The sequence below is a fragment of the Oryzias latipes genome, chromosome 24, assembly GCF_053564925.1.
Source record: "Oryzias latipes strain Hd-rR chromosome 24, Olatipes_Hd-rR_3.1".
NCBI lineage: Eukaryota > Metazoa > Chordata > Actinopteri > Beloniformes > Adrianichthyidae > Oryzias > Oryzias latipes.
The window spans coordinates 16839116-16861394 of record NC_136260.1 but is presented as its reverse complement, the minus strand read 5'-3'; the positions used below and the strand labels follow the sequence as shown (position 1 = coordinate 16861394).

General features: G+C 37.2%; 2 protein-coding genes across 3 annotated transcripts in view; one reads left to right on the top strand and one right to left on the bottom strand.

The window, feature by feature from the left end:
• The first annotated feature begins 5559 nt into the window (after positions 1-5559).
• Positions 5560-15980, top strand: slc22a16 (solute carrier family 22 member 16). Its single transcript, XM_004083492.4, has 8 exons — positions 5560-5729; positions 6203-6676; positions 8786-8903; positions 10327-10885; positions 12198-12325; positions 13262-13371; positions 14146-14245; positions 14860-15980. The coding sequence occupies exons 1-8, from the start codon at positions 5686-5688 to the stop codon at positions 15028-15030; spliced, it is 1704 nt and encodes a 567-aa protein (XP_004083540.1). The 5' UTR covers positions 5560-5685; the 3' UTR covers positions 15031-15980.
• A 1406-nt stretch (positions 15981-17386) lies between these two features.
• Positions 17387-22279, bottom strand: part of usta (uronyl 2-sulfotransferase a) — a 59162-nt gene continuing 54269 nt past the window's right edge. For both annotated transcript variants that reach the window (XM_004083493.5, XM_011491622.4), the window contains 3 exons: positions 20015-20112; positions 19778-19935; positions 17387-18777 (listed from right to left, as the gene is read on the bottom strand). In XM_004083493.5, the coding sequence (XP_004083541.1) occupies positions 18485-18777; positions 19778-19935; positions 20015-20112 (549 nt within the window). In that variant the 3' untranslated portion in view covers positions 17387-18484. The remainder of the gene's footprint in view (positions 18778-19777; positions 19936-20014; positions 20113-22279) is intronic.

Below are 22279 nucleotides of genomic sequence, written 5' to 3'. Positions count from 1 at the left end.
ACGCCCCTTTCATGCGCTTCCCTTGTTCTTTCCATCAGACTCACATGGACACACACACACTGTTGCTCTGCCCCCTTTCTTCAGGGTTTGCTCCTCCCTTTCAAACACATCTCAGGTTACTCTGTGAGTCCAGAAATGGGCCAGCTCATGTTTTGTTCTCTCATTCAACACGACAACTCAGCGTACGCAGCATTCCTCACACGTTCAGGATGAAGTTTTTGTTTCAAAAACAAAGCATCTTTAAGCATCAAAAATATGATGCTTACAGATGCTCTGATGTGTCTTCCTAACTTTTTCTGTCTGTTTTATTTATTTATTAATCTTTTTAAGCAATTTTACTGCTCAAAAAACAATAATAAAAACATGAAATTAGAGGGGTATGTGAGTGTGTGTGTCTGAGTATCTCTTATTGCCTCAAAAGTGACCAGTTTGTCTGTGAAATGTCAAATCTTCATTTCTTCATTGGCAAACATTGTTTACAGTTTCTTTTCCTGCTTTTTTCATGTGCTGTTGGGATTTGAGATTGAAAATCGAATTAGAAAAGACTTAACAGAGAAACGCCCACGCTTATAGTTTTCTTTTGTGTAAAATCCTCAGAAAAATCCAGCACCATGAAGTTGTTCTACTTCAAAAGTTGACTTGCAAATAGCTCTCTATTGTCACCTAGTGGTTACATGAAAAAACGTTTTCATTGTTTTTACATTTACGCTTAATTCCACTGAACTAAGAAACAAACTTTACTATGGACCAGGGGCCTGAGACCTTCAACACTTTAAGGGCCATTCGGGTCAAATTCTCGCCTACCACAACCCATTATGCCCCAAATAGGTTCTAACTTTTGACAGCAGTTGACATGACTTCCTTTCAACATAAAACAGACTCTGTGTCTCGTAGAATCCTCTCAATGCAGCAGATTAGTAGAAGGTAGTGTGATGTCAGCAGTGATTTAAAAAACGCTTTATTTTACCATTTGTGGTGCATCTCTACCAGAAATTCATAAATACAACAAACCAAAAAGAATTTAGAGCTAATTAAGTGACTTCAACTGCATTTTTTTCAAACCATCTACTAGTTGTGTATTTTAGAGGTTTAGATTAATTTTTAAAAACTTAAAACTTTGTATTTTACTGTAAGCAGAAAGCCACCATGGAGGAGTAAAAGGGCCACATGGGTCTCAGGAACCACAGGTCATGGAAGAACTTTAATTAGACAGACACCTTTTACACTGTGTAACATGTTAAAAGAAAAGAAGGTAATCTATTTCCCAAATTGACCAAATGGGTGCTAGATAAGAGTGTTTGTGAACTCTGGGTCTTCTTATTATTGCACAAAAAGCAAACGGGGTGTGCATTCTCTTGACTTTTAATGTCAGATTTCAATATAGTCACTTATTTTAGTTTAAAATATTCGGAAAAATCACACAGACACACAAAAACTTGTTTCTTGTGACTTTTGGTAACAGTGACTGCGAAAAATTGTGCATGATTGTAAAGTTATGCGGCGCTGAAAAAAAAGAAAGAACTTGAGCTAAAATAGCGGCAGAAATAATTTTTTCTTCTCTTGCAAATCATTATCACTTTTTGATCTGTTTTCATGTTTGGAGATATTTGATGCTCACAGTGATTAAAACTGAAAATGTTTTTTTTAATGTTGGTTTTCTTTGAATGTTACAGAAAATCCTCACAAATGGAGCCTTCATTTATGTCACAAAAATCCACAATGCCATCTAGTGGTTTTGAGGAGTATTGCATCCGATTTTTGGAATTAACTGCTCTTTTGGACAAGGCTCTTTGGGCCAGTATGATCATCTACAAATGACATTAATATAGATAATAAAGTTATGAAAACATTGAGGAAAAATACATGTTTGTACTGAATAGTGACAATAAAAGAAACAAATCAATAGCCCCTCATGTTCACACAAGAGCAGCAGAACACTAAAGGGGGTTTCTTTGTGGATGGCGTCACATATGTTGCAACGATCTGTCATTTGGCATCAATATGTTGCCACGTGGAATCTGTTTGTATCCCACTGCTTCCTCTTTTTCTTTCCCTCCCCTTTGTAAGAGCTCATGAAAACTCAACATAATTTTTGGTGTTTTGATCTTCATCCAGACATAACAGCCTTAGAATGAGAAGCGAAAGGCTTTAAGTCTTTCAGCAGATTAAATGTCAAACCGGTCTTGATACAGTCTCGTTTTCACCTTTCATGACACGGAATGAATCTGGACTGAACTGGACCCGAGTGAGTCTTGGCGTTCAGCAGAGCTGTGTGCTTTTTATGGCCAGTAAGTGTGCTGACTGGGATAATGGGGGTCTGGAGGGAAACGACCAGCTGTGACAGGAATAGGTGAAGGTTAGAGTCTGTTTACCTTCAGATCGGACCCTAGATTCTACACTCAAACAGATGCTCAGTCCGAACAGTGAATGGACACAGTGTAAATGAACACCATGACACTGACTTGGACAGAATTTCGCAAATTCTTTATTATAACCTTTTTTGCCTGTTTTGTATTAAATGTGACAAACGAATGACTTTAAAAGAACGTTTATAGCTTATAAATTAAAACTTGTTTTATTTTTTCCATCATAAAGCTATCAGTCTTTCATGTTGATTTTGAGGCATTTTTTTTTTTTTTTTACTAATTTAACTGATTCTTTCAGGGGTTTATGGGCATCTGTTCACACAATTGCTTAAATGTCTAAGGTCTGGATATTAACCGTCACACAGAAATAGTCTGCATTGATTTGATGCCTTATCCCTTTTTTTGTCTGTCTGTAACAAACTTCATCTGTCATCACATGAGAGATGTGTGACATCATGCACAGATGATCAGTTTATCACAGTGTCACACAGACAATCATCAGCTCAAATTTGATATTTTTAAATCTCTTCTGTTCGCCTGGAAAACTCCTGAGAGAGCACGAAAATCACAAACAAACATCTCTCAGGACTCTGACCTGTCAGGTTTCGAAAAAAAGAAAATATTTTCAAAATTAGATAAGGTGCAGTGGATTTGAGTAGTCAGACAGCTGAGTATGCGCTTTTATTTTTTAAGTAGATGCTCTTTTTTTATTACTTTTTAATTTATCAAAATACAAGAAGTAAAATGTGCTTTGTACTTGACATATCAGGGTTTCAAGAATTTAAAGAAGGGTTTAGAAGTAAAAAAAAAACTGCAAATAAATGAAGAACATCATTCAAACATGAGCTACAAAATGTATAAACTCAAACATAACTACAAGGAATCATAATCAGTTTATTAATTAGCTTATTTGGTTCATGCTTCAACAAGAGCTGCATGATGTGGCAGACAAAAGTGCATATTAAAATGAATGACAATGTCTCCACAATAACTTTTTTTTTCTCTTTATAGGCATAACTGAGGAGGTGGAGTTGAGAGGCTGCTTGCAAGCTCTGCTGTATTATCAGTGATCCTGCTGCTTCCAGATGCAGCAAGTTAGAGTGAGTAAATACAGCCTCATCTGCTGAACATATTAATCATTATTCAGAGCTGTAATGTTTGTTCTTGAAGTGAATCAGCTGAAATATTGCATGTTTAGCTGATTCGTAAAAACAAGTGAGTGTCTGTAAAGGATTTAGGTTCCAAATACAAGGCTACTTCTGGATTTTATGGAGTCAGAAACACTAAAAACTGCAGCACATTTCAAATTGACAACTTTATCTTTTAATTTTAAGACAAAAAATTTCAAAAGTATGAACTTCTTTTAGCACTCGGTCTATTTCAAGGCAGTGAAAATATAATTTCTGATGCAGAGAACTGGTTTCAGGAAATGAAGGATCTTACAGACGAACTTTGGAAAAAAGGAAAAAATGGTCGCGCAAGTAATCTGTTCATGTGGCGTTAGAGATCACCGATGAGCTTTTAATAATAATAAACTGTTTATTGCAGTTATGTTGTAAATGCCAATCATATTTTTAGCAGCTCTTGACAGGCTGTGAATGAGTCTTTATAAAGTCAAGAAGCTCCTTTTTGGTGCATGACATCTGCAAGAGTTTGTTTAAATCTAAAAAACTTTTTTTTAGAAATCTAACAAATGTGCACACACTTATAATCTACATCTTAATGCTAGAATTGTCTACTACAGAAATAAAATGATACACAACTGAGGTCTAATTATCAAATTTACTATAGGAAAATAAGCCAAAAATATGAATGAAGTTGTAAATTTGTTTAAAAAAATGTTGCCTGAATTTTGATCAAAATCATAATATGGATTGTGATTTGTGTCGTTTTTTTTAAATGACAGAGCCAGAAAAACTTTAACAATAAATTTGTACATTGAACACAATTAACCATCAAGTCATAGAAATTAATCACAGACTGACTCATGGAAAGAACTAAAATATGGAATTTTTAAAAATAATTTTGAGGTTGTTTAAAACATTGCTTTATCAGAATGGATATTTAATGATTAGTAGTACTACAAAATAACTGAAACCCCCCCAACAACTAGGTCCTTTAAATATTGATTCAAGTTAAAGTAAATAATCAAGTGATGGGATAAAACAAAGTCAACTTTTGTCATTTAGAACATTTTGGATCAGCTCAAGAAAAAAGGGTAGAAATTGATTTACTTTCAAATAAACAAAAAATGATTAAAAATGTACATTTACCTTACTTGTACAGTCTTTCTGATAATACTTTGGTTTATGATGTCACTGGTAAAAACAAAATTACAAAAAAAAAAAAAAAAATGTTGTTCAATTCCAGATTAGTAAAAGCTCTTTACAAGAGCATTTGGTTGGACTGGATGGATGATTTATTTCAAGCAATTACAAACAACAAACATATAAAAAAGGTAATAAAGCAAATAAAATAAAAAAGATTCAAAAACTGATTAGAAAATATAAAAGCAAACTCTAAATGACACAATTTCCTTTAAAGAAAATGTATTACAATGCCTTTTTCCGTAATAAAGTACCGGTAGCGTAAGGAATTAAAAGACCTTTTTTTAAATACTTTTTTAATACCCATTACATGTTCAGTAAGACATGTATTACCAACAAATCCTAGTCCTTGTGTTGTTGTAGGATAAATGTAACAATTCTAACTCATTTTTACTAGGTAGCATTCGGTCTTTGATTTCTCTTTTTCTAAAATAAACAGTCCCTTTTTAATTTTAATGGACAAAATTGATTAAAGCAGTGAGTTGTTCCTCCCATTGTGCTCTGTGTTTTTAACCTATCTAATTACAGTATGACTTACCAGCATATTTTATATTATATACTGCATGGATTACACTAAATGTAGCCTAAAAAGACACTTAAAGTAACTTAAAACACATCATGTAACAAAGTTGAGACAGTAATCCAAGTTAAATGATTGGTTAACATTTTTTTTTCGACAATTCAGTGATCTTACAGTTTAGAAGTAACTTGACCAACATGATTCATTACAAACCTCAGGTATAATATTTACAAAAAGTTACTGGAGTACATGTAACTTGTAACTGCCGACCTCGGATCCTGCTGTCAAAACCTCAGGAAGGCCAGAACCTTTTTTCCCTCTCTCTCGTATTATTGTTGGAAGTTCCGTGCGTGCTCGCGCTCGCGCGTAACCGCGCACGGTGGCGCTTCATCGTCACTTGGAGCGGGAGCGCGCCTGAATCAGCTGTCCGCCAGGGGAAGGCGCACAGGGAGACGCAACGCCGTCAGGGAAAATGAGCGTGGAGAGAATTTTCGACGAGCTCGGACATTTCCAAAGGTAACCAGACCAGGAGACCTTTGACTGTTTGTTTTAGCTTTTCACTTTCGTTAATTGTTTAAACTTAAAAAAATAAATAAATCTTTAATTGTTCGGAGAAAGCAACCAATTGTTTGCATCCTAACCAGTTACAATGAAGTGAGAAAATAACTTTGTTAAACGTCTAAAAATGAATACATAAATAAAGAAATAACAACAGTTTAAAGATGATTTTAAAAATAAACAAATGGGGCGGAAATGTGTTTCGTTTTTTACTTTGATTCTAATTTTGTTTTTTATCCACAATCTTTATTTAAAATCTCTTTCAAATCGGTGTTTTTAATATCTGGACTAGTAAATAGATCAGATGGTGTGGGTACAAATCATTTAAAAAATATTTGCTTTAAAAAAAACTTTATAAGGTGATTATTTTTAAAGATTTGTGTTTAAAAAGAGGATTTTTTTTTAAAATTTTGATGGAATTTACCTTTCAGATTTCAGGCGTGTCTGTACTTTGCAGCAGTCTTCCAGGCCATCGCCTGTGGAATTCACTACCTGGCCTCTGTTTTCCTTGTGGAGACTCCAAACTTTGTGTGTGGAGTTCCTGAGAACATCACAGATGTTCTGTATGGTAACCTAACAAGCTCTGGCCTAGGGGAAGTCCTGCCTGTCTTCTCAGGGAAAGGACCTTTGGTGGTGAGGACGTCCGCGGGGGAGCAGTGGGAGCTCAGCCGCTGCCAAAGCGCTCTGCGCATCAACCCCAAAAACTTCACCTATGACTTTACCGGCAACAGAACTGTGAGCGGCTGCCATGGGAACTTTGTCTTTGACCACACAGAGGTGCAGCAGAGCATCGTGACAGACTGGGACCTGGTGTGTGAAAGGGAGTGGCTGGCCAAGCTGTGCCAGCCCACGTTCATGATGGGGGTGCTGATAGGGGCGGTGATGTTTGGGGACATTGCTGACAGGTAAAAATAGAATAGAAATTTTTCTTCCACATTTGAGGTCCAAAAACCCACAACAATAAACAAAACACAAGTCATACAGCTGAATTAAAATACATGTAAAACATAAATTATAAACTTGAAAACTTGAGAACTTAAGGGCTCAAAATGACACCCATGCTAGTACCTCCCATTGGGAACTGGTAACAAAGAGTGCTGTGCCTGATGTTGCCGAGGATTAGAATGATTTTATTCTCCAAAAGGAATGACGTTGAATAAAACCATGAATAAGAGAAGGAAAAATTGCAGAACCGGAAAAGATGCAATGAGTGCTACAGTATGTACGATTACCCTTAAATAACCAAGTTTTAAATCTGTAAGAAAAAGAATTTACTTTTGTAGTTTTAGGGAGATAAAAGATCAGGATGTTTGCAGATTTGGTAAAACAAGGAGAGATTTCAGTAAACAGTTGCTAAATAATAAAATAATATTTCCAAAAATGCTCATAAATATCCCCCAAATTTGAAGTATTCATATTAATCTAACCTGGTGTAACATTTGGTTCTTGTTGGTGAATTGAAAGGTTCCAAAGATGTATGAACTAGCTTTGCACAGAGGTCAAAGTTCAGCAAGGGTACGACTTAGACCTTTCCAAAAAAGACATTGTGTGTCCTTGCACATCTCTGCAAAATGGTTTTATTCCAGCTCAGTTTGCATCAAGCTGAGGAGCACAGAACAGATTTAATTTTGCTCTGTTTTGATCCACATTTGAGTTGGAATTGGGACTCATTTTAGCAAAATGATTTCATAAACTGCAATTTTGAGTTCCCAAACTGGGGACCTTTAAATATGAAATACAAGGACATAACTGAATGATGAATTTTACCAGGGGTGTAACGGTACACTAAAATCTCAGTTCGGTTCGGTTCATAATCTCATAGGGCTCGGTTCGATACATATTCAGTATTTTTTTGGTACAAAAGAGGCAGAAAACAATTTCTTGCAATATGCATTTATTTGTTTTATATAACAATAATAAAATTAACATATGTAGGTGATCTGCTATATAAAATAATTCAACTATTAGCTGTCAGGAACCAAAAACTTTGGATAATTAACACTGGCCTGACAAAAAAAACCATTTGACCTTGCAGACATTTTTTTCTTGTAGACCCGATTTTCACAGTGGGAGGATGCCGTTTTATGTGCGTTAACAGATTAGATGTGTTATCTGTGGCATACGTGTACAATAAAATGTCGAAACACAACACAATTTATTCGATTTGTCTTTTCCTTTCATCCAAACAAATCCAAAGTGTTCCCCCACAGGAGAGCGTGAGGAGATTTGGGGGGGGGGTGTCTCCAGTTCTAGCCTCGCGTCCGCATGATACTGTTGACATGCTCACTGTCATCTCTGTCACCTAATAGCTGTTGAACCTGAACTGCAATGAGGTTTCTGACCGACGTCGGAAAACACAGGGGAGGTCCTCTCCAGGGCTGAAGGCGGATCTTCCTTCGGGGGTCACTTCCCCGTTCGGACCCTCAGAGCCTCCAGAGCGGGTTAAACAAAAGAACCAGTCTCTCTTCTTTTAGAGGAAACCGTTTTTATTACTGTGCCGGCAAACTGAGCAGCACACCCTGAACGTGCACTCACACACACACTCTTGCGCTGCCACGCTCTGCCCCCCCTCTTTCCTAAACGCGTGCGAGCACAGACTCCATTGAGCATCTCGCCAGAAACTGGCCTCGACGCAAAGTTAGTAGATTTGGGGGGGAAAAATAAACAAACAAACAAACAAACAAAAAAAACAAAACGGTACAAAGTGATCCAAACCGAAATATCCATACTGGGACGATTTGATCCAACTACGTGTACCATTACACCCCTGAGTAACTTTTAAGATCTAAATAATCAACAGCACTTTCTACTCAGACATGCAATTCGTATTTGTATTTTTTTAAACAGAAAATTAACTTTTATGCTTCTATTCGTAACCAGCTTGGGGCATCTGTTTTTAACAACTTCAAATACTTTTTGACAATTTCTTTCCAATTATTTATTATTTATCAATTATTTTCTTTTCCTCCTTTTCTGTCTGTACTACTCCTCCTCTTCATCTGTCGTTTCCCCAGAGTTGGACGTGTGAGAATTATGATGTTCACCAGCCTCTGTCAGTTTGCTCTCGGAGTATCTGTTGCCTTCTCTGGAAACTACTACATCTTTGTGGTGCTGCGTTTTCTACTGGCGATGGTGAGTTCAGGGTGCGTGGGAGTGCATGCATGCGGCTGTCTCTTTTGGCCAAAGCTAGTTCAGCTTTCATCCAGCTAATAAAAAGTGCCAAAGTTGTAGCTGTTTGTCTACAAAGTAGCCCTTTAGTCATGGAGGTTCTTGTTGTAGCTGCAAAAAAAAAAGAAGAAAATAAGTTCTACCTAATCATAGGTCACTTCTGTTTTTATTTAGACACTTTTAAAAAAAGACTGTTTTTATTTCCAAAAAGGCATTTAAAGCTGCTATGTTTATGGAAAGATCTTGATGTTTTTAATTATCCGCTATGCAATATTTACCACGGTTTAGTAGCTCTAAAGCCACCTTTGTGGACATAAAGCCCATACTCTGATTAAAATTGTGTTGACGTGTTTTTAACATGTTGTTGTGGCACTTTTCTCATGCCATAAAGAAAATAAAGAGTTTTTTTCCCCAAGTCGTCGTGAACAAGGAACAGATGGAAAAATGCAGTTTGAAAAAACTTGTGTGACATAGAAGCTCCAATATTGCTAATGTTAGGTTGTGGCTGTAAGTCAGAAGGAGAGCACGGCTTACTGAGCAATTTTTGCTGCTCTGCAGAAACTATGTCCTAGAAAAGGCTAAAAATGGCATAATCCTTTAAAATAAATCAAAAGATGATCAGAGTGGGATGTTGCCAGTGCCGTCTGCCAACTTCCAACATTTCATCCTAAGGAGGAAATTAGCCTCAGAGGTCTGGTCCAGCTCCTGTGCAACAGCTAAAAAAAACATGAATAATTTGCTTGTTAAAAGGCAGCAGTTATGACTGACCTGCATCTGTCATGTACAGGAAGTTGCATAACAAGTACAGTATGTGCAATGGGAGCACGTTTACGGGAGAAAGTAAAGGGATTTCTGGAGTTAGTGGTAGACTGCACGTTGGGATGAAGGGCCCCTTCAGCCAGATTTGCTCCTGTCTTTGACCCTCCCCCCTTTTCCTTCCTGGCTACAGCTGTTGTTTTCAACACTGAATCGGTCTCAGCTCCAATTCCAGAACCACATTTAAACCCGGGCTGTGAATGCACTCAAACTTAAAGGCACAACATTGTCTTTTTAATAAAATTAACATTTTTTTTTAAATCTCCAGTCAATGAAAGTTGAAAGTAGTGGCTATTATTAGAAACATCTGACAGATATAGTGGAGCAGCTGCTGATTTTGTTGCCGTCCTGTTTTTATTGGATCCACATTTTAATACCCAGATTCATTTTTATAGGGGATTCTTGTGGTCGCTTTGGTCGTTGGTTAATAAAACTTACATGAGCTGTGCATGTGGACAAAAAGAATACAACCACTATTAAAACACTTAACGAGCAGGAAGGGTGCATTCTGTGGTTCGCTGTTGTATGCAGCATCCCTGCCCTCTGATTCTCTCCTCTCTCCTGTTTCCAGGTGTCGAGTGGCTATCTGGTGGTTGTTTTTGTGTATGTGACAGAGTTCACGGGCAACAAGGTGCGCACATGGACCTCAATGCACGTGCATGCAGCATTTGCCGTGGGCGTCATGGTGGTAGCTCTCACCGGTTACCTAGTTCGAGTCTGGTGGATCTACCAGATCATCCTCTCCATCTGCACCTCCCCCTTCCTGCTCTTCTGCTGGAAGTTCCCCGAGACGCCTTTTTACTTGATGGCCAAGGGCCGGTACCAGGAGGTCCAGATCCTGCTGGACAAAATAGGCCGCTTTAATGGGCTCGAGTGCAAGTTGAAAGCAGAGGACCTGCTGGAGCCGGAGAAGATGGAGTGCGATAAAGCGTTGCTGCAGAAGGAGGCAGAGGAGCCTCTGCAGCCAGAGAAGAGGCTGACCATCCTGGATCTGTTTGGCAGCTGGAGGATGGCCAGCCGCACGTGCACAGTCTGGGCCATCTGGTTCATCGGCAGCTTAGGCTACTATGTCTTCTCCTTGGGTTCAGTTAATCTTGGAGGAAACCAGTACATGAACCTCTTCGTGGCTGGTGAGTTATTGAAAAGAAGTCCGTCCGTCCATCCACTAAACCTACTTGGTCCTATCTTTGGGATTATGGGGTTGCTGGAGCCCATTCTACCCACTTTTGGGCAGGATAGGGCATAAAAGAAGCCATCTTCCTCTGAAGACACGATGAACTAAATATGTATGTCATCATCATCTGTAGGATCAGCATGTTTCCATGCAGAGAAGTTGGCATGGTTCTTGATTATTCATCCTGTAACAAGTATATTTCCTAGCTTGTAATATATTTATCCAGCATCCAGCAAGTTCCTGGGACTTTTAAGTGTTTAGTATTTGAAGCATTGTACTGAAACATTCACCGTTCCACCAACACAAACATCCTCTAAGGGCATCAATGTGTTGTCTCTGAACATTTTCTGCTCCCCCCAAAAAACAAACATTGTCCTTGCATTCATTTATGAATATAAAAAAGAGATAAAGTCATTGAAAAAAGTATTAAAATGTTTTGCACCAGCCTATATTTATCAGTTAATACAGTATATTATGCACATTGGATCTGTTACATAGGATAATTGTGAATTTCCAATATGCTGAATTTATGTTTGCAGAACATTTGGCATTCCCATGTGTTTTTTTAATGTAAATTCTATTTCTTCTTTCAGCTCTTAAGTTTAAAAACCGTTTATGTGTGTTGTAGAATCAGCAACTTAAATGCTACGGTCACACCGGGCCTTCAACAACGTATTAAACGCATATTCTTGAGGGCAGGTTCAGTAGATGGTGATCACACGGGATTGTGACTACCCAAAACTAGCGCCTGCACCTACAGTGTGAAGAGGCTTGGTGCAAAATGTTGCAATTCTTGTTTCACGGCTCGATTCCGATATATGAAACCACAATTATTCTTTTTTTTTCTCTCTATAATCCATTTTCAAATGGTTGGCACTTCTATGAACGAAAAGAGACGCCATCTATACATGACTACCAAATCGAAGTTCCACTGCTTTACCTTTCAATATGCATTCATAGGCCTTGTGTTTTGTACTTAGAGCCAGAAAACTGACTAAAAACTTGCGTAGTGACCTGTGAACGTGGAAACCAGAAAGCCACATTCACATAGACTTTTCATTGAAAGTGGTCGCTTGAACGTGGGTTGCCGAGGCCGGTGTGAACGTAACATAACTGTTAGACAAAACTCATTCATTTAGCTTGTTTTCATCTTTGAAGTAATCCTGACTTGTGTGATTTACTTAATGTTTATACAGAACTGAACCACATCACCAAGACATTAGACTGCCAAGCGATGGAAATTCACTGCAGTGATTGGTTTCTTTCAGGTGCGGTGGAAATCCCCTCTTATCTTGTCGGTTGTTTTGCGATGGACCGGATCGGAAGGAAGAAGACCTGCGCTCCAGCTCTGATTCTGGCTGGGGTTGCTTGCGTCCTCATCGTTGTGGTACCAGCTGTACGTACAATGATAAACACAAAAATCCTTAGTAGTATTGAGACAGAGGGTTTGAATAGTTTTTTTTCCTTGCAATAATTCACATTTGTCTGTTTGTAGTTTAAACTGCATGGCGGGACACATGCAGCATCAGCAGGTTGTTAAGAAGTGTGTCAAACCTGGAGCAGAAATGGCCGTAATGCAGTGGGGGCTATTTTTAACACATTTCCTGATCCTGCACAGTCAGTTTGCGCTGTCAGTCTTGTGTTTATGCCATGACACGTGTTGCTTCATTCATGTGCTTGTACTCCACCCCCCACCGCCCGTCCTACCCACATTTAGCTAATGGCTTGAGCTGAACGTTTGAGTAAATATGACCTTTAGCTTTAAACAGTCAGTTTGAGCGGAGTGCCGTTAAAGTTGTTGGGTAGAATGGGTTTTGACCTGATGAACAGCTTTTTTCCTTAGAGGTCATGTGGCCTTTCGACAGTTTTTAATGGAAATGGCAGTTTAAATATATACACTCATCACAAGCTGTAGTGGGCACCATTCAGTATTACTTTGCTTGGTTTATTTAATCTTTATCATAAATGTTTGTCGATATTCAGAAATATTATTAGAAACTTTTCTCAACTGAACCTCTGACTTTATGCCTGGGGGACTTACTGTTACCCCCATTTGCAGAGACAGACTAGTGGTGGCGGAAAGAGATACTATGAGTTGTTTAGCAGCTAAACATAACTATAAAGTAACTTTTTATTTTTATTTCTTTTTCTGTAATTATTTCCCAAAAACATTTGTGAAAGTACTGTTACAGGACTTTCAGCTCTACATTTGGTCCTCTATGACACAATGTCGACTAAGAGATCAAATGTAATGTTTTGTTTGAGATGTGAAACATTCCAACACATGCAATGAGGACTTTCTGTTTTCTCCCACAACACCATTTGTTTACAGAAGTTGGAGTCTCTGGTTGTCGCCCTCAGCATGATAGGAAAGTTTGCTGTTGCAATTGCGTTTGGTCTCGTCTACCTGTACACCTGTGAACTTTACCCCACTATCATCAGGTAAGTCGTCCTAAAATGAGTATTCGTCTCATTGATGTAATTAAATCAAATTCATCTTTATTGATATAGCACTTTTCATATATAGTAAAGTGTACACCACAAATAACTAACTAAAAATCAATACATTCATTGAAAAGATATACCTAAAAAATCAGCTTCTGGTGAAAGAAATACAATTTCAGATACATTAAATATGATAACAAATTGAAATTCTAAAATTAAGAAAATTGAAAAGGTGTTCGATCTAGCAGCTTTGGTTCTGGTCATGGTTGATGCAGTGACTCCAAAGTTTCCAGGCTCCAAAGGTGGAAAACTGAACCTCCATTCATCACCTCTCCATTTTAATTTCCTCTTGCATCACTTAGAAAATTGCTTTTTTTTTCTGGGTTGAGAAGGTGGCAACTTTTTCCTCAAAATATATTTTAATAACTGTTTATTTCACAAATGTCATGTTGGCTTTGTCAGGGAAGCAGTTTTTTCGGGATTTACCTTAACAAAGTCCACCAAGTTTATTTAAACACAGGAGTTTTAAAAGAGCTTTTTCCAGCTCGTGAACCATCTCAGCCTGCAGTTATTAAAAGTAGTTTGTCTTCTTCCATTCCTTATAAAAACCAGGAAACCTTTTTTTCCTCTCTTCATTTCTGTCTGCTTTTATATGTTTTGAATCTAAGATCATATTAAACTAATTATATATGTTTGAGGTTGTATCAGCCAGAACACTGATTTTTTTTTTTTCATGAAATTGCTGACCTAAAGCATATGCTTCTTCCTCAGATCCCTTGCAGTTGGAAGTGGCAGTATGATGTGTCGTGTTGGAAGCGTTGTGGCTCCTTTCTGTGTTTACCTGGCAGACGTTTGGATCTATCTACCTCAGGTAAACAATTCTTACCTTTGGGTCAAACTTTCACCTCACAAATAATAACTCACTTGAAAACCCTATGTAATTCTACCATCATCACAATTGTAGTTACTTGTAGTTAGAATGTGAATGTCTGTGCTTATACCATTAGTAGCATATTTTTTCTGGTTTTACAGGAGAAAAACACTGTAAATGTGTACATTTTAGTGGCAAATATTTTCTTTAAAGACCAACTGTATTTTTGCCTTTGTGGTATTTTGCTCATTATTGGCGACAAAAATTACGCTTAACATTGCATTTTCTTTGTTATGGTTAGGTTGAGGTTGTAAGAGGCTTTGAGCTAGCAGAAGAGAGTGTAAACAAATGGATGATGGGAAGTGGGGGCAGACTTACAACTAAGAGACAAATTTCTAAAGAAGTCCTGCAGCTTTACAGAAACTATGTCCTAGAAAACAACACAAGTCATAGAAATGGCATAATTATAATTAAAAGACCACAGGGAACGCTTCTAAAATTGATCAAAAGATGACTTTAAAGACAATTACGCACTTTTTAAATTAAATTAGGATGCAGCTGTAATCCAGAATCCTAATTTGACTCCTGTTTGAATTGTCACTGTGTCTGTATAGCTCATAGTTGGAATCCTGGCGTTCATCATCGGCGTTCTGACGCTGCTGCTGCCCGAAACCCTCGGGGAACCTCTGACAAGCACCATGGAGGAGGCTGAAGCTCTCGGACAACAGCCTGCCAAGAACAAAAAGGTTGAGGAAGGGGTGGAGCTTAACCAAACAAAAGCTTAACATTTAATTAAAAAAACGTTTGTCTCAAAACCATTCAAGTTTCTTACATATTTTGTAATGTTTTGTTCTGAAAAGAGTCCCAAAGGGGACTTTTTGACTTGTGTGTATGCATGGATAATTCATGTGCTTGAGAATACAGACTAATGATCAACTTTGATAGTTTTTGCCTCTAATATGCTCTGTTGGCCATCATATACATCAAAGACTCCACTGATAATATTGCATAAAGTGTTGATGGTCATTAAAGTAAAAAAAAAAAAAGAGTAGCAGAAAAAAATGAATGTCTTATCAAAGCATGATATGACAAATGTGATTTCTTTACTTAGTTACTTTACAAGTAAAGAAATCACATAATTGAAATTATGTGAACATTACATAATGTAAAAAAATACAATAGAAGTGTTTTTTTTTCAGTTACTTTCATTGGTTTTAATCTCAGGACATTACTGTGAAAACATCACTAATTTAATTCTAACAATTTAAAATTCTTAGTTTTAGCAAAGCTCTAAATATAGTTTGTGTGAATGCATGTTTGTGGGCGATGTTTACAGCTACGTTTTCATTGCATGTTTAAGAGCAAAGGTGAGCATGGAATAAGACTGTTCAGGTGAGAATCAAGCTGTTGGGACCAAACATGAATTAGTGCTGGATTTTAATGTGGAAATATGTAGAGTGAATGATAGAGGGAGAAAAAAAAGCTGAAAATTATCAAGTTCAACAGTCAGTTTCTTTTAAAAACAGTTTTTTTTATAAATTTAAAAAGTTTTGTGTTTGGTTTTCTTTTGGCATCAAGCTAAATAATTGAGATGATTGACACAGATATTGCTTATGTTTCTGTGGTTTTAGTTTTACAGTGCTGATATAAAGAAAGGGAACTTGGAATAAAGTGTGTTTGAAAAGAAGATCTTTAATAAATATAATGGAGAATAAATCAAGTAGCTGCTCACAAACCTGATTGTATTTTTTTTTTTTGGTTTGCTGTTCTGGAATGGATGCTGTGAGCAGAAACGTGTTCAGGTGATTGTCTATGAAACATGAGTCTTTCTGCTTATGCTAACCAAAAGTTCTGCTCCTGTGTTGCTGTTAGAAATATAATCAAGCATGTCAGATTGATGATTTAAAAAGCAGCTCAAATTTGATGTTTAAAAACCTTTTTTACGTTTCTATTTAGAATGAATGATTTTACTACTATTTAATATTTCTCTATGAAAAAAATAATCCTTTGACATTTGGGGTCTCATTTACATACAATGTCTTGTAGAGCTTTTAAATTAAGATACATAATAGGAAAATTAATTATAAGTTGAAGAATTGTCATATTTGAGTGTCGTTTATGGCAAAAAGACACTTAAGAGTAAATGAAGAGCAAATATTAAATAATAAAATATAGTGACAAAGCTCTGAAAGCTTTTTCATTTTTCCCCATAAATAGCCATAAAAAGCAAAGTATTGGGGAAAATATTTGAACAGTTACCCAAAATAGTTTAGTCTTTTATGTTCTGTAAAATTATTGTTAACATAAAATAAAAGAGTTATTTTATTTTTTATTTTTTCATCACTCTGACATGAGTGGGTTTGAAACCTCTTTTAAGGCAAAACAGCAGTTAAAACATGCAAAGAAAAAAAACTTTATCAAATTTTACACAACTATCTAACATGGAACACAAAAATAAATTCATCCATTCATCTTCCAAACCCGTTTTGTCCCTTTCGGGGTCACTGGGCTGCTGGAGCCTATCCCGGCCACTTATGGCCGAAGGCAGGGGATATCCTGGACAGGTCGCCAGTCTGTCGCAGAGCCACAATCACACACCCATGCACTCTCACGGACGTACACACCTAGGGACAATTTAAAGTAACCGATGAACCTGTGAAGCATGTTTTTGGACGGTGGGAGGAAGCTGGTGGTCCCCGGAGAAAACCCACACATGCAAGGGAAGAACATGCAAACTTCACCCAGAAAGGTCCCCCATTTATGTTCTGTTTCAGATCCCTCAGCCTGGACTTAAACCGGGGCCTTCATGATGTGAGCAAGAGCGCTAACCACTGTTCCACCGTGCCAAAATTAAATTATAATTTTTAAAATAAGATAGGCATGATATCTTCATAACCCTTGTGCTATCTTAGATGACCCCACCCTTACATTGACGTGTTCTCCCTACCATGACAAAGGTGGATAAAAGTGGAAAGATTTCATGTAAACCATGGACACCAGTGAAGATCAAAAATCATTGAAGAAAAAAGGTTCAGAGCACTGTCTAGTGGGTCTAGATGACCCCACTCCCAACGTTACACTAAGCTCTGTGTTACTGTTGTGTTTTACAAATGTTAGAGTACGAAGTAAAAAAAAAGATGCTTTACTGTCATGATTAGAGGACATTTATTTTGATAATCCTGAATGGTTAAATTCTCTTTTTCTTTCTTTTTTTGTGGAATAAACATGTTCTGAACTGTTGATATGGAGCCAATTCTAGTCACCTTTTAAGAGCACAATTTTACAGCCAGTTTCAAAATGAAAAACAAAAAAAAACATGATCAAGGTGTTACGCATAGTTGTCCTTCCTGAGAATTTCATCTAAAAAAGGCAATGAGTTAAAAAGACAAACAATAAATTAAATTTGCATACACCACATGATTAAGTACAAACAATGGTAGATGGGACACAGAAATGCACATTTTAGCTTAAAGTTAATATTCTCTGGTTGACTAGCTGTGCTGACGGTAATTAACGGATCTGTAAAAGCCCACACACTTTTTCTGAATAAAACTGGCAAAAATAAAAATGACTTTTCAATCCAACATTTCACACACAGATTCTGAAAGCTTCATCCGTTTTTGGATTAAAAATGAGGATCCAAAACCCTTGTTTATCTCATACCCAAAAACTGACTAAAAACAAAAAATGAACCAACAGTATTTTCAGATTTAATCAGTAATGCACACACAGTTGGAATTCTTTGAATTCATAATTGAGTGCATCCTCATTTATAGTCATATCTAACAACTTAAACTAAATAAAGCTGTTCTGATGTCCTTGGAACTCTCAGTGAAATTTGGCACTTTACAGACGTCATGGACAATACTGACACAAAACTTTTGGCACTTTAGTACTCACCACCCAGATTTTTGGACACAAGCCCTTTCATAAATTATAAACATCTTTCCAGGGAATCACTGTAATTATTTCCCAAAAACATCATTTGACTCTAATCTCTCCTGGAGATTAAAGCTCTTTTATTAGCAATATACTTTTTAAAGAACCCTAAAACAAGCTCAAATTAAAGTAAAGCTTCACTCAAGCAATTTCTGCTTGAATTATCTTCCTCTGTCACAGACCCTTTTTTTTTTTTCGTTCTTATGATTTCACAACCATGAAAGGACCAAAAACAAGTTGAAAACAGCTTTTTGGGGGATTTTCATTGATTTGACAGATTCATAGTTCATGATACAGATGTTAGGGATGCACAAGCCAGCTGTTGGCATCCTCCAGGTCTGAGTCCAGCTCTTCATCCTCATCCAAAGGCTGAGGTGTCCGAAGGGCCAGTTCCCGTAGGAAGGCGGGCGTATATGCCGGGGCCTTGACCGCCGATTTGAGTCCAATCTTTTTCTTCATTAGATGGAACTGGTCACGGATGAAATTGTAAAACTCGTACTCGTAGCGCATGCGGTGGTACAACACTTTCAGGGCTTCGAGGGATGGCGTTTGCTTGCGAACTGTCCCTGTCATGTTCCCCATTTTTTTATATTCTGCAATAAAAGTCAGAAGAAAATGAAAAACAAGAGGTCAAAGAAGGAGACACATTCAAATGAGTGATTTAACTACTGAGGGGGTGGGGCTTTGCTTCTTACTACCCTTTTTTAAGTTGCAGGAACCAACAAGTTGCACTTTTGGGAGAAATTTATTTAACAAAATATGGGAACAAGAACAGACATTTCATCTTGAGAGGCAAATCATTATAGAATTACTAACAATAACGACTGAATATCTGCACGTTTCACTGCTGATGCTTATTTAGCTTCAAGAAACAACAATTATTTAGATAACCATAGCATAAAGAACATGCTAACTAATAAACTAAACTCTTTATATCACTTCAAATCACTAAATCAGTGACAAGGAACAATTCCGCCAAACTCAGTGTGATGCTACCTTTACGTCGCCATCGGCAACGTGAGATCAAGTGACCACTTCCAATGAAAAGTCCATGCAAACACGCATGTTTCCAGGTTCAAAACTCTTGTGTTAACGCATAGCTACGCAATTTTGCTACCGAGACTATGTACAAAATGTGCGGCCATTTACTCGCGTAGAAAGTTAAATCCAGGATGAACTTTGACCAATCAGGGACTCCGATTTTGAAAATCGATCATGAAGGATAAATGAATAATTGCGGTTCCTGGCCAAACTATGCAAAAAAACAACAAAAAAAACCCCGCGACTTATTCTCAGAAAAATATGGTAATCCTTTTGGTAAAAGAAAAACAAAACAGCAAGTGTATAATGCAATGCTATTTTAATGCATGAATAATAACTGTGTTTCTACTTCAGACTAAACAACTGAATTAATACAAAAAGCGGTGTCGTATTTTTCACAAATAAAACGCAGTGGTGGAGGAACTTTTGTAAAAACAAACAAAAAAAACATCTTGACCACAGGTCTGGTTTGTGTTTGCATATTTTCATATTCAGACTTTGTTTTGTTTGAATAAAATCATTTTTTGTAATTATGATCTGTTCATTACCAACCTGGACTTTTGTAAATGTTAAGCACCCCTGCAAAGTAGTGTGGTAGAAGCCTCTCCAACATGAGCAGGACTTCCTCCAGCTCCTCCAGGATCCCCACTATGAGGTAGTTTTCTAACACATTCTGTTTGGCCCGCTCCAAAGCCCAGACTCCTGGTTCCCTAATGGCAACATAAAAAAAAAAAAATCTTATTTAAAGTTAGCTTTTTTAAATGCTATTTAACAAAACAAGGTTTATACCTGCACTGAGGATGTTGCCCACAGAAATAAGGAATGATGTAGAAAACTCTGGGGTTAGAGCATTCTGGGTAATTTTCCAGAATACAAACATTTATATCCTGAAATCAGACAAACAAATAGACATGCTTTTAGTTTGGCAGCAATCACATCTTTCTGGTAGCATTTGTTTGGTTAATTAACCACTAGAGGGAGCTCTTACTTTTACTTTACGTTTAGCCCAGAAGGCAAGAAAGTTTTTAGTCAGACTGAGGAAAAAAATAACTAAAAAAAAAAGCAGACCAATCTAGACTCTGTAAAGGATTTCATGATAAAGATGTCAACACTAAAGAGACCAGAACCAGATTTGGAGTTTTTTGTGTGTCTGTGAAAGCCATTAAAACACATCAGGGGAAAAAGTGAAAAAAAGATTAGAAGCACACACGCATGAAGTGAAACAGGTCAGCAGCTCAGAATTAAGAAGCCAGTCGTCTAATGTCCAGTGACGTAAACCCAGTTAATGGAAAGTACCTCTGTGCAGCAGAACAGTCTTGTGTTTTTTTCCCCCCGACACACAAAAACATAAGCATGGGATGAGGCAATTAACGGAGCTCTTCCTTGCTTTTTAAATGTTAATGAAATATTTGATGTCAACACAGCCTCCTCAAGTTTCCCCCCTCTCAAGTTTGTAATGACGGAGTTAAAAAGAGGTGATTTATCGAGCTCACACGCATATTAGGTTGAGTCGGAAAGTGCTGGGAGGCACAAACTGCAACTCAGGCCTAACAATGAACGTTAGATAGCAGCTGGTAACATTTACAGACAGAGTGCTTTTCAGTCAAAGAGTTTGGTGTGTGCATTGGACCATTTTGAGACTCATGAAGGTGTTAAAAGGCCATTTTTATTGTATATTTTGAATAAAAAAAAAATTTCATCCAGTACCAGCATCAAACTTGTATTATATTGATATATATTGTGTATATGTGCCGATTAAAAAAAAGGTCTTGTCTAATCATGCAGAAAATTGGCGTAACAGCCTCACTCATCTTAATTTTCATATCATTTCATCATTGTTGCTCAATTTTCTCAAAAACCCAAAGCTCTTCCTTGTGTTTTCGTTTTTAACCCTTGTGCTATCTTAGATGACCCCACCCTTACATTGACGTGTTCTCCCTACCATTACAAAGGTGGATAAAGGTGGAAAGATTTCATGGAATCCATGGACACCAGTGAAGATCACAAATCATTGAAGAAAAAAGGTTCAGAGCACTGTCTAGTGGGTCTAGATGACCCAACTCCCAATGTTAACATGCCTATGATAGCACAAGGGTTAAACTATCATATCAAATCATACCAAAAGCAGACTTGAAGTTCCTCGTCTGTGAGAGGAAATGAGACATGGGGGACATCTCTTTTACTGGCAGCCAAACACAAACTGCACAGTTCAGAAAAACGTAATATTATTTTTAAGGAGCTGCAGGGATTTTTGCCTCCCTTCTTACTGTGTTTTAGTCCAAAGTGCAATAAAATGCACTCTTGATAATAATTTTTTTTTTTACATTTTAATTTGCATTTGCTTTTACTGTAAGGCCTTGTGATACTGAAGGCTTTTACTTTTTACCTCAGTGCGATTTACCGTGCATGGCTTTAAAATACAGAGCTAGCAACATTTTGAGTAATTCTTTCCAAAGAAACTGGCTGTGTTTTCACTTCTCAAAGTTGAAAGGACAGCAGGCTGCACAAAGGAAGTGTTTAACCAGACACTTGTACAAGAATTATGTTCTGCATTAGTTAAAGTCTCAACCTGCTTAAAAATAATATAAAAAAATTAAAAAATAAAGTCGTTTTGAACTTGTTTTTGTTTGTGCAGTGTTTTTTTTGCCACAAGGGGGCAGCACAAACTGCTTTGAACAGAAAACTGTTCCACTAAAGTTCATCCTTTCATATGAGGTTCATATTTTCAGCAACTACTCCATGCTAAATGCTTCTTTTTGTTGAGAAGAAAACAACTTTGTGTAACTACGTAGGAAGTAAACAGACATTTTCTTCGATTATGCTGTCATAAACTGCTAGCGATTCAAAAGACAGAGGTGCAGCTATGAAAACTAAACTCAGGCTGTAGGACGATCAACATAACCCCGTTCATTTATAATTGTTTTGCTATATTTTAGGGTGCGTTTGTGTCAAATGTGTATTTAGAATGCATCATTATTGTGTTATGCAATAAAACGTAAGGCAGATAATTTGCTTAAGAAGCCATAGCGTGCTAAGGCATGATTTATGACAATG